The 15354-nt window shown below is 49.7% G+C and overlaps 3 protein-coding genes across 3 annotated transcripts; 1 reads left to right on the forward strand and 2 right to left on the reverse strand.

Moving 5' to 3' along the window:
• Positions 1-1856: 1856 nt before the first annotated feature.
• NDUFB11 (NADH:ubiquinone oxidoreductase subunit B11) lies at positions 1857-7021 on the reverse strand. Its single transcript, XM_044306458.1, has 3 exons — positions 6787-7021; positions 3525-3655; positions 1857-2044 (listed from the first exon to the last, which is right to left on the reverse strand). The coding sequence occupies exons 1-3, from the start codon at positions 6970-6972 to the stop codon at positions 1918-1920; spliced, it is 444 nt and encodes a 147-aa protein (XP_044162393.1). The 5' UTR covers positions 6973-7021; the 3' UTR covers positions 1857-1917.
• Positions 7022-7265: 244 nt separating this feature from the next.
• LZTFL1 (leucine zipper transcription factor like 1) lies at positions 7266-9690 on the forward strand. The gene is given in 3 exon segments (XM_044306457.1): positions 7266-7784; positions 7786-8136; positions 8138-9690. Coding segments are annotated over 3 exon segments (894 nt in total). The 5' UTR covers positions 7266-7286; the 3' UTR covers positions 8183-9690.
• Positions 9691-10577: 887 nt separating this feature from the next.
• PQBP1 (polyglutamine binding protein 1) lies at positions 10578-15349 on the reverse strand. Its single transcript, XM_044306065.1, has 7 exons — positions 15270-15349; positions 13672-13752; positions 13128-13239; positions 12264-12364; positions 12081-12188; positions 11940-11997; positions 10578-10820 (listed from the first exon to the last, which is right to left on the reverse strand). The coding sequence occupies exons 2-7, from the start codon at positions 13736-13738 to the stop codon at positions 10664-10666; spliced, it is 603 nt and encodes a 200-aa protein (XP_044162000.1). The 5' UTR covers positions 13739-13752; positions 15270-15349; the 3' UTR covers positions 10578-10663.
• Between the last annotated feature and the right edge of the window lie 5 nt (positions 15350-15354).

Here is a 15354-nt window from a genome sequence, read left to right on the forward strand (position 1 = left end):
AAAACATCAGGGACAGATTGATCTTCTGCAGAAAATATGGTGAATGGACTGCTGAGGACGGGGGCAAAGTCATATTCTCCGGTGAAGCCTCTTTCCGATTGTTTGGGGCATCAGGAAAAAGGCTTGTCCGGAGAAGAAAAGGTGAGCGCTACCATCAGTCCTGTCATGCCAACAGTAAAGCATCCTGAGACCATTCATGTGTGGGGCGGCTTCTCATCCAAGGGAGTGGGCTCACTCACAATTTTACCCAAAAACACAGCCATGAATAAAGAATGGCACCAAAACACCCTCCAACAGCAACTTCTTCCAACCACAGTTTGGTGAAGAACAATGCATTTTCCAGCACGATGGAGCACCGCGCCATAAGGCAAAAGTGATAACTAAGTGGCTCGGGGACCAAAACGTTGACATTTTGGGTCCATGGCCTGGAAACTCCCCAGATCTTAATCCCATTGAGAACTTGTGGTCAATCCTCAAGAGGCGGGTGGACAAACAAAAACCCACTAATTCTGACAAACTCCAAGAAGTGATTATGAAAGAATGGGTTGTATCAGTCAGGAATTGGCCCAGAAGGTGATTGAGAGCATGCGCAGTCGAATTGCAGAGGTCCTGAAAAAGAAGGGCCAACACTGCAAATACTGACTCTTGCATAAATGTCATGTAATTGTCGATAAAAGCCTCTGAAACGTATGAAGTGCGTGTAATTATATTTCACTACATCACAGAAACAACTGAAACTAAGATCTGAAAGCAGTTTAGCAGCAAACTCTTGTGAAAACTAATATTTGTGTCATTCTCAAAACTTTTGGCCACGACTGTATGTACATGGCCTCCTATGCTTAACAGAGGGGTGTCACCACCTATAAGCTCAAAATGAACAGGGAGTAGCAAATGTCTACATCCCTCCCCCCCTGCAATTAACATCGCAAGGAAACAGACAATTACCGGTCACCTCGGACCTTCACCCCACAATGAGACACCCACTGCACAGTGTGTACAGCAGGTGACCTCACTGGGCTGGGGGGCACCCAATATGGCCGCCTTCCCTGTGCTCAGTGATAGGCAGTGGATACAGTCGTGTTTTAATCTCCCCGCAGATTACTCCAGAGGCATCGCTCAGATTTATGGCACGAGATTAAACCGCGCTATCGAAAGCTCCGGGTAATGAACACGTTGCCTGCTCATCCCCTACCGCGTAATACTCACCATCTTTCAGCAGTATTACCGGCAGAGCATTAATACACCGGCCGTGCCCTGTCTGCGGGTAACGAGGTGACGTCCAGAGTGGGACGCCAATTAAAGGGCATCTGTCAGCAGTTTTGTCCCTATGACCCTGGCTGACCTGTTACATGTACTCTTGGCAGCTGAAGGCATCTGTGTTGGTCCCATGTTCATATGTGCCCACATTGCTGAGAAAAATGATGTTTTATTATATGCAAATGAGCCTCTAGGAGCAACGGGGGCGTTACCATTACACCTAGAGGCTCTCTCTGCAGAAGGCAAGGCCAGGCTTGATAACATTTTCACAGCCTGGCCCTGTCAATCCAAGTACGGGGGGGGGGGGGGGCAGCAGTTGCAGAGAGAGCAGAGCCTCTAGGTGTAATGGTAACGCCCCCGTTGCTCTTAGAGGCTCATTTGCATCTAATAAAACATAATTTTTCTCAGCAATGCGGGCACATATGAACATGGGACCAACACAGATGCCTTCAGCTGCCAAGAGTACATGTAACAGGTCAGCCAGGGTCATAGGTACAAAACTGCTGACAGATGCCCTTGAAGTGTTATGGAATGAAAGCTGCTGTATGGTGGCCATATTGGTTGTCACGCTTTATAATGAACACAAGAACAGCAGACTGTACAGGTAACATATACTTTATTGAAGTAGAGCAGAGACAATATGGCGGGGTGGGGGTGTCACTATTTGTCTTCGGGGGGCAGCACCAGGCTCTCTGGGTCATAGTAGTTCACTTCAATGAGAGGTAGACCCTGCGCCTCTTTCCTCTTTATCTGCCGCTCGGCCTCCTTGCGAGCCCAGTCCCTCATCCTGCAGGAAGACAGCGGAGAGACACAGTGTGAAAATTAGAGAAGAAGCAAATACAAATGAGACAGGCCATGAGAGAAAGAGACCGCATACTAGAAGAGAGGGATGAGAGCAACATAGAAGAGGGGGGGGGGGGACTTGTGGCCAAAGGAGGAGAAGAGGAGCATATGAGATGTAAGGGGAGGGGTGGAAAAAATTGTCAATGGGGGTGAGTAAAGTTGTCAGTGGGGGGAGGGTGTGAGAAGGTAAAAGATGGGGGTCCTGCTGCCTCCGATATGTCACAGGTCTCCTGTAGCGTTGAGAGTTCTTAAGCGGAGCCGCTATTTCTGGCAGCTGCTCATTAAAGCGAATTAGCAGCTTCCTCACCTCCGATCGAGCCTCAGCCACAACACGTCGAGCTCCCACGGAGAGGCGGAAAACAGCAGCCCCCCTGACACCTCGCCATCCCTCCCCCAGCATCGCTCTGATATCAGGCAGCTCTCGCCCCCAGCCTCGGATACGCAGGTCAGGGTGTGCCGAGGGCAACCGGCAAATTAGTGGATCCAGCTGTGGTGCCAGTACACATCAGTTACCAATACCAGGGCCATAATGCAAAGGGTAGCGGGCACTGCCGGCATGTCCTGTGTGGTGTGGACCTAGAAGATGCATGCCTTCCTTGGCATTTGGCCTGGCGCAGAGTTGGTGCCCATGAAGCGACAGGTTGCGAGGCAGGCACCTAATGTGCGGCTTCGCGCAGACGGGCAGGGTGGCACACAGTCTTTTAAGAGATCGGGCACCATCTGGGCATACTGGTCTATGTGCAGCAGCTGCTGTCGTGCATGGATGGAGGGTGCAGCAAGAAGTGCAGTGGTTAGGGGACGATGCCTCTCTGGTGTTGGAGGCGCGAGGTTGCTGTGCGATGTTGGGGGGAGGGGGGGGGGGCTGCTGTTTTCTTCCATCTCAGCGTGAAAATAAATAATTGATTTGTGCTCATTAGACGTCTCCCTTAGGAAGTGTGGACCGGCTGTACAGCCATTTTCTGCCGGCGAGAGGCTGCCCTCACCTGAGCAATCACACTAATCACTCCGCCGGCTCGAGGACGTCTGCACCAGGTGACAGGACCCCACAGCTGTCCCTCATCCCACTTATCAGACCCTGCTCCAGTACAGTCTCCTGAACAGGCAATTAGCAGCTTTATCTAGTTGCTCCGCAGCCCATAGGGGGTTTGCTTCCAATCTACCCCCCCCCCCCCATGGTGGGGGGGGGGGGGTTGTCACTCCAGCACTCTCATCATCCCATCATCTGCACGCTCCCGTCAGAAGAAGACTTATAGCTGCAATCTTCTCTGCCCCTCAGAGATGACGAAGTGATGCGAAGATGAAAGCTGAGGGTGCAATGGCCACCGCGAGAGTGCTTTATTGCATTTAGAGTGCGGCGGGGAGGGGGAGGCGCAACGCAGCCGAGTTGTAAGGAGAGACCAGGAGAAAAGCGATAGGGCACTCACCCCCTCTCCGGAGAGTAGTAGATATATACGGTTCCCATCACAAGACAGACTGAAACACCAAAGAAGAAGACCAGCCGCATGTTCCGGAGATCTTGGGCCGGGTCATCGCTGAATCCGTGCCAGTCCGGGTTCTGGAAAGGAAAAAATATATATATATTATTAATTGGCGGTAATGCCACCATTGTAGGGTGAAAGAACATGGCCGACAGTTGGGCCCTAAAGTCATGGGAACCATTGTGTACATTGCGGTTAACCGGTCGCGGCTTTCACGTTGCGCCCATGTGTCTCAAAGAGAGTCAGCTCTTGGGGGACAGCAGCGGATAAACAGGAGAGATGAAAGCGCCAGGTGCTATTGTATGTTCTCATCACACGGGGGCTGAGAGCAGGGGTGAGCCGAGCCGCTGCAGCCCCCGAACAAAGAGAGAGCCGCTAATGAGGAGGCAGCATACAATGGAGGCTCACTGCGGAGAAAGAGCGCGCCGCTAAAGAAAGAAGAAACCAAGAACTAAAGAAGAAGAAAAAAAAACTATTGGGTGGGGGGGGGGGGGGGGGAGACGACGACTGGCGAAGGAATGAGACAGCCGCATCAACCGCTCCACCACCGCCACAGGATACCATGGACACACACTGCCCCCTGCTGCTTAATGAGGGAACAGCACCCTGCACACGGTACAGGGACGTATTAAAAAGTCATACCCTCAGGGGCCCTATAACGTTCTGGCTGGTTGTACCGTCCTCTGCCCGATGGCTCCATGGGTTCAGAAACAGGATGACCTACTGACGGAGACTGACCAGAGCAGATGTACCGGGTTCCTGAAGGTTCAGGGGGGAATGTCAGTGACAACGGGGCGTGACACAAACTATTGACCCAACACTGTGTGCATGACCGGATCCGAAATGTTCTGTGGCCTCTCAGGGGTTAATCACGACCAGTGTGCTGCTTGTGATCGAAGGGACTCAACTTGTTAAACCCCCAAAAAGTCACATGACATAGCCCTAAAGCCCTGATCCCCCATTTGCGGCTTGCAAAACTACAACTCCCAGCATGCCCTGCCAGCCTGAGGTGGGTCCTTTTGAAAATCCAAACATAGTAACAGAATTCTGCTGTAGTGATTATTCGAAGGCAATGCTGTCACATGACAGCGGCGGCCAACCACTACTACCCGTGGTGCCGGCGGAAGGGACCAGAGAAAGAAAGCTGTATAATCAGTATGCAGAGAGCTCCCCCTAGTGGTGGCTGCATTTATTATTACATTTAAATAGGTGCTGTATAATCTGTATGCAGAGAGCTCCCCCTAGTGGTGGCTGCATTTATTATTACATTCCATAGGAGCTGTATAATCTGTATGCAGTGAGCTCCCCCTAGTGGTGGCTGCATTTATTATTACATTCCATAGGTGCTGTATAATCTGTATGCAGTGAGCTCCCCCTAGTGGTGGCTGCATTTATTATTACATTCCATAGGAGCAGTATAATCTGTATGCAGTGGGCTCCCCCTAGTGGTGGCTGCATTTATTATTACATTCCATAGGTGCTGTATAATCTGTATGCCGTGAGCTCCCCCTAGTGATGACTGCATTTATTATTACATTCCATAGGTGCTGTATAATCTGTATGCAGTGAGCTCCCCCTAGTGGTGGCTGCATTTATTACTACATTCCATAGGAGCAGTATAATCTGTATGCAGTGGGCTCCCCCTAGTGGTGGCTGCATTTATTATTACATTCCATAGGTGCTGTATAATCTGTATGCCGTGAGCTCCCCCTAGTGATGACTGCATTTATTATTACATTCCATAGGTGCTGTATAATCTGTATGCAGTGAGCTCCCCCTAGTGGTGGCTGCATTTATTATTACAAAGAGAAGAATTGCTAAGGTGGCGCTCAGTGGATGCTATATGTTGGAGCAGCGGTATCGCGACAGGACCACAAAGATCTGCTGCAAAGGTAAAGGCAATGTGATATATTCAGATACTGCGCTAAGGGACATATATATTATTGCAAGTTAGAGTACAGGTATTGCAGATATATGGTTACTGGCACGTGAAGGTGTATCAACATACAGGCGCTTAGCTGGTTTTAAACAGTGTACCTGAAATGTCGGCTTCAGTATGTGTGCCTTTGTCCGTATCCCCGTACTTGATGTCGAAGTTTATTTCTTTCTATTTTTTCTTCTTTGCTTTTTGTTTCCGTTTATAATTTTGCTGGTGATCAGGAATAGTCCAGGTGTATTTTGGGTTAGCGTGCCTCCTCGTGCCCCGGCCGGTCGCACGTTGCTGCCGCAAGTGGAGGTGTGTATGGAGGAGTGGTTCGCGCTCACTTGGAGCTTGTGAGTGACGTCACCTACAGCGGTCATGCATTGACCACCAGTACCAGGTATCTCTTTCTCCGACGCGTTTCGAACAGACGCTGTTCTTCCCACACTCCCTGAGGAAGAACAGCGTCTGTTCGAAACGCGTCGGAGAAAGAGATACCTGGTACTGGTGGTCAATGCATGACCGCTGTAGGTGACGTCACTCACAAGCTCCAAGTGAGCGCGAACCACTCCTCCATACACACCTCCACTTGCGGCAGCAACGTGCGACCGGCCGGGGCACGAGGAGGCACGCTAACCCAAAATACACCTGGACTATTCCTGATCACCAGCAAAATTATAAACGGAAACAAAAAGCAAAGAAGAAAAAATAGAAAGAAATAAACTTCGACATCAAGTACGGGGATACGGACAAAGGCACACATACTGAAGCCGACATTTCAGGTACACTGTTTAAAACCAGCTAAGCGCCTGTATGTTGATACACCTTCACGTGCCAGTAACCATATATCTGCAATACCTGTACTCTAACTTGCAATAATATATATGTCCCTTAGCGCAGTATCTGAATATATCACATTGCATTCCATAGGAGCTTTGTAAACTGTAAGATCCCCTAGTGTTGGTTGCATTTGTATAAACCTGTATTCATTTAGCTCCCCCTATTGGTTGCTGTATTTATTACAATAAAGGTTCCCTGCTGTGCCCATCCTCTCCCACCTATGGTGCCAGCCTCCCCCCTTACAGTCTCAGGTGTAATAACCACAGAAACAGAGGTTACAGCTGTTGTCTGCAGCAACCAATCAGATTCCAGTTTGTATTTTCCAGTACCAGATATTAAAGCTGGAATCTGATTGGTTGATATGAGCAGCTGCTCACAAGGCATATTTATCAGGGTATGACAGGTAGGGGGCGCCATCCAGTTAGACATCCGTTTAGGTGAAGTTACCTTGTCGTACACATTAATCTCATCGTGGTCGTCGTGCTGGTGGTTGGGCGGGGCGCTATGACTGACAGAGACCGGGGTAGTGGACTCCGCCCGAGGACCAGTATGCAGTCTGTACACCGGGGCTGTCCTTAGTAGCCTCGTAGCCCCGGACAACCTCAGCGCCCGCAGACACAAGGGCATCGCCATGTTAGCTCTGCCCGGAGAGCAGACGCAGGACACGCCGGAAAAGGCGGGCTCCTGTCAGGCTCCCCCAATCAACGCTCGGGAAACAGTAACCGGCTGGCGAAAAATGACCAATCAAAAGCTTTATCTAGGACAGCGCAAAACACGCTGAAGGGGCGGAACCCTGTCTCCCTTGACCAATGAGCGTCCGCGGTTCTATATGGCTGACGGACTGACCAATAGAAATCGCGATTTTTGTGAGCGCCATTTTTACTGTGACCGTATAAAAGGAGGATGACAGCGTACGTTACCATGGAAACGTTGCCGGGCCGATTAAGATGGCGGAGCTGAACGAGCATCATCGCGGAGAGGTTCTCAGTTATATGCGATTCGCTCAGTCCAAGCGACTGCTCCGGCTTAAGAGCGTGGCCTCCTGCTTCCAGGATGTGCGGGAGAGCCGGCTGGTGGAGGACACGTACACGGCGGAGGAGGTAGCCGAGCTGCTGAGCGGCCTGCAGGCTGTGGTGCAGAGCGAGCTGGAACTGGAGCTCATCAACTCGGCCCATACCAATGTGCTTCTCTTACAGCAGCTCTTCTCCCAGGCCCAGCACTGGCACCTCCGGCTGCACACCGACATCTCCGAGCTGGAGAACCGCCAGCTCCTGGAGCAGGTGGCCGAGCTGGAGAAGAGCCAAGAGCTGGGGCCCTCTGCTAAGGGCCCCCAGGCCAACAAGCCTAGACTGGTCCCATTGAGCGAGGGCGGTTCTTCCTCAGACCTTCTCCACAGTCAGATCACCCGTCTCCAAGAAGAGAACGACAAGCTGCGCTCCCGGCTTCCGCACTCTGGAAGGCCAAGCGACCGCCGCCCTGGACGACAAACGCAGCGCAGAGCAAACCCTCAAAGATCTGAAGATCCAGTTCCAGGCCAAGCAGAACTCTCAGGCTTCACAAGAGGTCAGTCACCTGGAGGACACCATGACCAACCTCAAGCTGGAGTTCCAGAAGACGCTAGGCGACCACACGAGCAGCCAGAAGAACCTGGAGGAGAACCTGACCAAGACCAAACATGAGCTCCTGAGGGTCAATGAGCAGCTGACCATGGCGGAGAAAGAGCTGGACAAGAAGTTCCAGGAGACCGGCGCCTACCGTAACATGAAGGACATCCTGACCCGGAAAAACGAGCAGATCAAAGGACCTCCGAAGGAGGTTGTCAAAGTATGAAGCAGAAGACTGAGCTGCAGCCGGCTGAGTCCCATGTTCTTGGTTGACCTGTTCTATAATTTTGATAAACCCAAAGATTTGTCTCCAGCCTGAACCCATAATCCGGATTATCAGAATAAATTACACCAGTTTAGTTTTTCCCCACAGTTAAACTAGTCGTCATTGACATTTCTTAACCCAGCTGAACTTCCTGACCACACAGCCAGTCTCAAGGTGGAGTTACAGAAGATCCTAGGTAGTGATCTTCGAACCTGTAGCTCTCAGCTGTTGTAAAACTACAACTCCCATCATGCCCTGATAGCCTGCCTGCTGTCAGAACATGCTGGAGAGACACAGGTTTGGAGATCACTGCCCTAGGAGACCTCATCCTCAAGAACCTGACCACCAGTAGACAAGAACTCTCCATCCATGACCGAAAAGAAGCTGAAGAATCTCCAAGTGTAGTGAAACATGAGCAGGACCAGAAGATTGCTGCCACCACAAATCCAAGGGTGACACTTCTTATGATGATGATGATCCACCTCTGATATCATATTAGGGGCCCTATTTTCCAAGTGTGTTTATTGGACGCTGGTGATCACCACACTCCTCATCCAGGTGGACCTCAGTTTAATGCCAGTGCTACAGGGACACGCGGCAGCTGAAATCAGCACCATGTTTGGGTACACAGTGACCACCACAAATAAGGCTCTGTTCACATCAAGTTTCAGATTTTATCATAAATGGCAGCTAAATATTGCAATCTGCTGCGCTATGTTCTCCGGTACAATGCTGGACACCTTGATGGAAACCCAGTGGAGTTAATGGAGCCCATTGGGTAATGTTGGCATTTGTTGTGTCCGTCAATGGAGCAGAACAATGGAATTGCTGAATGCAGATGTGAACAGAGCCTTAGTCGCCTACAATTTATTTTGGCCATGTTGGGTTACATGTATTGTGCGTTTCCTCCCGTTGTGACTTCTGGAGTCCTTGTGTCGAAGGGCCATCAGATGGCCCTGACCTACAACCCGATCAACTTCCGGTATTCAGGTACTTCCACATGGGACATAAAAAGCGGTGGATCTACATGGGTTACTAGTGGATTTTGTTGCAGAGTGAAATCCGCTGCGGCCTTCGTGTCTGCCTCGCAGGGTCAATTTCTGCACTTTTTATTTTTATTTTTTACGCAATGTGAAAATTAGCTGCTTCTGTAAAATGCTGCAGATTTTCCGTCCCAACTGAAGTGGCAGAAAATCTGCAGTGTGTCTGCCCCATGTGGACGTGCCCCTACTGATCAGCTACTTCCTTAGAAGGCGTCATTCCTGCTCTATCCTTCCATCCAGTGATACAGGAACCAACTGGAAAATTAAAATGTTTATATTTTTTTTTTCACTTCATTAAAACCGGTTTCTGATTTGTAGAAGCGTTGCCTACTTTTTATCCACTGGAGATTCACGCAATAGGTTTAAAAAATAGCAGCCATCCTCAAACTGCGGCCCTCCAGCTGTTGCAAAACTACAACTCCCAGCATGCTCGAACAGCCTACAGCAGGGCATGGTGGGAGTTGTAGTTTTACAACAGCTGGAGGGCCACAGTTTGAGGATGCCTGCTCTAAAGGGAGGGGTGCTATCTATAGAGCTAGAAAATGCCTAGATCAGCAGTCAGCAACCTTCGGCACTCCAGATGTGTTGAAACTACGACTCCCAGCATTCTCCAATCACTTTTATGGGAGTTCTGAAAATAGCTAAGCAAGTGTGCATGCTGGGAGTCGTAGTTTCACCACAGCTGGAGTGCCGAAAGTTGCTGATCCCTGGCCTAGATAGCTGCTGCAGAACTTCAGGTTATATTTTATTGAGGTGTATGGACGTGGTGAGGTGGATAGTAACCCATGCTCATATGTGCCCACATTGCAGAGAAAAATTAAGTTTTAATATATGCAAATGAGCCCTAGGAGCAACAGGGGCGTTGCCTTTACTCCTAGAGGCTCTGCTCTCTTCATTTTGATTGACAGTTCCAGGTGTGATGATTCTTACACTGCCTGGTCCTGTCAAAGTGCAGAGGGCTCGTCCGTTTCAGAGAGAGCTCAGTCTCTAGGTGTAATGGTAACGCCCCCGTTGCTCCTAGAGGCTCATTTGCATATGATAAAACATCATTTTCTCAGCAATGCGGGCACATATGAACGTGGGACCAACACAGATGTCTTCAGCTGCCGAGCGCACATGTAACAGGTCAGCCAGTGTCATAGGGACAAAACTGCTGACAGATGCCCTATAATTCACACCCCTAGGACAGTTGGCTCCCCAGCTGATTCAAATCTACAACAGCCAGCATGCTCTGATAGTTGCAGGTTGTCAGAGCATGCTAGGAGTAGTAGTTATGCAATAGCCCCAGTGGCTGAGTTTCCATTCATTACTCTGTGCAGTGCTCAGTTTCCTAAAAACAGTTTATTCACACACAACACGGGGCCGGGGAAACTGTACAAAGCGGAGATACAGCGATTCTTCAGGAGTCGTCCTCATTCCAGGGGTTTAGCACGAGAGGCTTCAGCGTTGGCCCTCAGCACGGCTCCCGGACTGGGATACGGTCTCTGCTGAAACAAGGGTCCTGCAGCTGTGGTGTCTGCCCCAGTTTTGGCCTCGTTTCTTTTGGGAAGTCCTGTAGACCAGGTGCCCCTAACAACAGCAAAGCAAACAATCAGCCATATTATCTTACTGGATAACTCCAGCTTGTAAAGGAGGAGGGTCCCTGCTTGTTCAGCGTCTGCAGAGAATGTGGAAAGTTGCACTCTGGAGATAGTCAAATGTCAGGGGTAAAGACAAAGCTAGAAAAAACTGATGCCTGACTGCACCAGCAGAATAGTGAGTGCAGCTCTGGAGTATAATACAGGATGTAACTCAGGATCAGTACAGGATAAGTAATGTATGTACACAGTGACTGCACCAGCAGAATAGTGAGTGCAGCTCTGGAGTATAATACAGGATGTAACTCAGGATCAGTACAGGATAAGTAATGTATGTACACAGTGACTGCACCAGCAGAATAGTGAGTGCAGCTCTGGAGTATAATACAGGATGTAACTCAGGATCAGTACAGGATAAGTAATGTATGTACACAGTGACTGCACCAGCAGAATAGTGAGTGCAGCTCTGGAGTATAATACAGGATGGAACTCAGGATCAGTACAGGATAAGTAATGTATGTACACAGTGACTGCACCAGCAGAATAGTGATTGCAGCTCTGGAGTATAATACAGGATGTAACTCAGGATCAGTACAGGATAAGTAATGACTGCACCAGCAGAATAGTGAGTGCAGCTCTGGAGTATAATACAGGATGGAACTCAGGATCAGTACAGGATAAGTAATGACTGCACCAGCAGAATAGTGAGTGCAGCTCTGGAGTATAATACAGGATGTAACTCAGGATCAGTACAGGATAAGTAATGTATGTACACAGTGACTGCACCAGCAGAATAGTGAGTGCAGCTCTGGGGTATAATACAGGATGTAACTCAGGATCAGTACAGGATAAGTAATGACTGCACCAGCAGAATAGTGAGTGCAGCTCTGGAGTATAATACAGGATGGAACTCAGGATCAGTACAGGATAAGTAATGTATGTACACAGTGACTGCACCAGCAGAATAGTGAGTGCAGCTCTGAGGTATAATACAGGATGTAACTCTGGATCAGTAACCCAGGGACTCTCCTCATGCACATGTAGTGTATCCCATAGTATATAGAGTTATACATCAGGTGCAGGTTGGAGATAAGAATAGGGAGGACTTTACCTTGGAGCATCAGAATAAGCACTTGGATCCATGGGATCGATCTCTTCTTCTTTCCTCCCTGTGAAGATAGAAGCTTTGGTCATACTGACGTCTACCTATCGTTCTAGCAGAGAACCTGCACATCACCTCCTGCTCAGACACCTTTTTTTGGTTTTGGATATGGAGCGATTTCCTCCCTTCGAATGTGTCTTCTCTCCTTTACCTCCTCCCTCTCCGGCCACTCTGGTTTCTCCGGCCGCTCCTCCGACTCTACAAACAGCAGTTCAACTATGAATACACGGGGTGTAGTGGGGAAGAAGAATGCAAAAGAAGGAGAGTGGTTACCTTTCTGTCTGGAGGTGCATTTGGTGATGACAGCGTTGGGGTCATGTGGGGATAACCAGGACACCATGTCCGTCTCCACATTCCAGTAATACGGCAGGCCGCTGAGCAGAGAAGAAAAAAAACTATGTAATCCACATATCCTGACAGACGGGGGAAACGACTCCGACCCAAAAAACCTATAGACGTGACTAATAGCAAGATCATAAGAGCCTGCAAACATCAGTGCCGAGATCACTATTCTCACCAGACATGACCCGTACATCTCTGCCGAGGTCACTTATCACAAGACACGATCGGAACATCACTGCTGAGATCACTATTATCACCAACCACAATACATCCATCAGTACAGAGATCACTATCGGCAGAGGCGATCCGTACATAATTTCCAAGATCACTATCATCACCAGACATGATCTGTACATCACTGCAGAGATCACTATAATCAGCCACAATATATACATCAGTACAGAGATCACTATTATCACCAGACACAATCCACACATCACTGCTGAGATCACTATTATCACCAGACACGATCCACACATCACTGCTGAGATCACTATTATCACCAGACATGATCCTTACATCACTGCCGAGATCACTATTATCACCAGACATGATCCGTACATCACTGCTGAGATCACTATTTTTATTCCCCTTGACATGTTTATTAGTAAAATAGCAATTCTATAATGTGCAGCCTGACCTGACCCTACATCAGCCCCATGGGGCTACTGAACGTTACTAGGCCTCAATAAACGCAGCGCCGTCACCTCCATAAACACAGTGGACGCCTATCCCAGCCCTCACACATTCTCCAGGCGTCCACGTACAAAGCCGGTGTTACCTGCAGATCCTCACCATATTGGGTCAAACACCTTGTACCAGTTGGGGGGGAGATTCTCTACCCGCGTAGCCTCATAGTCCACGTTGTTATCATCATAGTCCTCGGCAATGACCTCTTCTGCTGGCTCTGGGAGAAGCATAAAAAGAGGCATGAACAGGGGAAAGGGTCCAGATCAAGATTAATAATGGGATAAACCGTTTGTTTGTGGTTTATCTCTGCTTGCTGTCAGTGAGTGGTAACATTTTAGGTCATAACCAACTGCAACAGATGCAAGGTTCATAACAGTGTATCAGAGTTCTCTCTAGTTACTACCTTTGTATCTGGATGAAGTTGGATGTGATCAGGAGAACTTTTCAGGTCAAGAACGCTTCCATTCACTGACAGCAGACAAAGAGGCGGCAAATATTGTATAGCCGGATGTTGCAGAAATAGCTTTACATAAAATATAACATGTGCAACAGCAAGTGCTGATCAGTAGTGCGAGGGGTGCAGGAAGCTGATGGAGTCAGGTGCACCAGTCGTTTGCAGATCTCCCGTACTGACCAGACGAGCACCTACCTGCTTCAAAATGCTTCAAGAACCCTCTTTTCGCCAATCGGGCTTGAAGGGCCAATGGCAGTGGCATTGTGAGTCACCAACCTGCAGGTAGATACACACAGGTAAACTGGTATGCACGAATACCCTAACCAAAACAGTAGCCCAGGGCCCCCCTCGGCCATCGCAATGCTAATCTAAACGGCTAAAGCTTGGAAGCAACTGCAGCCTCTGCATCCTCCACTAGCTCCACCACTGCCCCCTGCTGGTGTTTTTGGGGTAAGACATCCAGCAGAACATATAAGTCACTGACTGTTCCAAATTTAGTCTCCATGAGCAGTGAGGGGTTGGCCCCCCCCCCTCCCCTTGATTAACGGGGCCAGACATCTCCCATGGCCCTGTCTATTTTGCGCTTGCACCATTGCTCCGAGTAGTGCTCCAAGAGCTGAGGCGTTGCTGCTGCTACCTGAGCAGTGCAGATGCCGACTGTGCATGCCCTGCTCACCTCTGGGTACTCCTAGAAGTGTAGGCGGCCCATCCACATTCAGCATCTGCGTTGCTCAGGTAGCAGGAAAGCCTCAGAGGTTGCAGCACTACTCGGAGCAATGGTTGCACGCAGGAGACATCTCACCTGGCCATGTCAATCGTGGGGCTTCGCCATTGCTCCTAATAGCTGTGCAAGCACAGAGGTTCTAATGCTGCTGCCTGAGCAGCGCAGAGGCTCATGTCTAAGTACTCCTGGACGTTGAGGCATGTGCACAGTCAGCATCTTCACTGTTCAGCCTCTGTACTTGCGCTGCTACTCAGAACAACAGCGCAGGCGCAGGTCTGACAGGGGCAAGTGAGATGTCTTGTCCTGTTAATCAACGGGGAGTATCTTGAGTAGTGGGGGGGTCACCTCCTTCTCTGCTCTAGGCAGAGGATTTCTGAACAAATCTGAGTCACTCATCTCTAGATTGGTCGCCATTAACAACCCTAAGTGGACATACGAGTGGTGGGCATTGTCTATGGAAGAAATCCTAGTGCTGCACCAAGCACGTGGCCGAGAGATCGCCCCCTGGAGCACGGCCGCATCTGAACCCCCACAACCGTGCGGGCAGTCACATGACACAACCACAAATGTCAGCCTATGGCCGCAGGGGGCCGATCTGCACATTCTGCATTGCAAAGGGTGAAATGCATGATGCAAATATTGTCAGGTCGTGGATTTAAAATCTGCGCTGAGGATTTTCCTGCAGTGTATAGACCCCATGTGGACGTGCACTTAAAGGGGCATTCCCATCTCATAAAATGGCGGCATATCAGTAGAATATGCCACTGCTGATGACAGAGGGCCCCGAGCTGGCCGGGCTCCGCTGTACCTGGGAACACAGTGAAGGGGCCACAATGGTGACTCGCTTGAGGTTGTTGGGACTACTCCTTTAAGGGATAATAACCCTTCCCTTTAAGGGGGAGCTTATAAACTGGTCTAGTAAACCAGCATCCCAGGAACAGTCGTCCTATAATGCCTGAGATGGCAGTACAAGCTGCAGCCTGCTGGTTCTTGCAGTACTTCACGCTGCTGGCAGACAGAAATCCTGTCAGGATGACCCGGAGATTGTAGAAATAAAGCTCATACACACCCAGCTACGCGGCCCCGGCTCTCTGCTTCTCTCCTCCTGGCTGTGGGGGGGTCGCAGGTGGATGGCGTCACTGACACGCAAAGCC

Source organism: Bufo gargarizans, chromosome 9 (genome assembly GCF_014858855.1).
Source record: "Bufo gargarizans isolate SCDJY-AF-19 chromosome 9, ASM1485885v1, whole genome shotgun sequence".
NCBI lineage: Eukaryota > Metazoa > Chordata > Amphibia > Anura > Bufonidae > Bufo > Bufo gargarizans.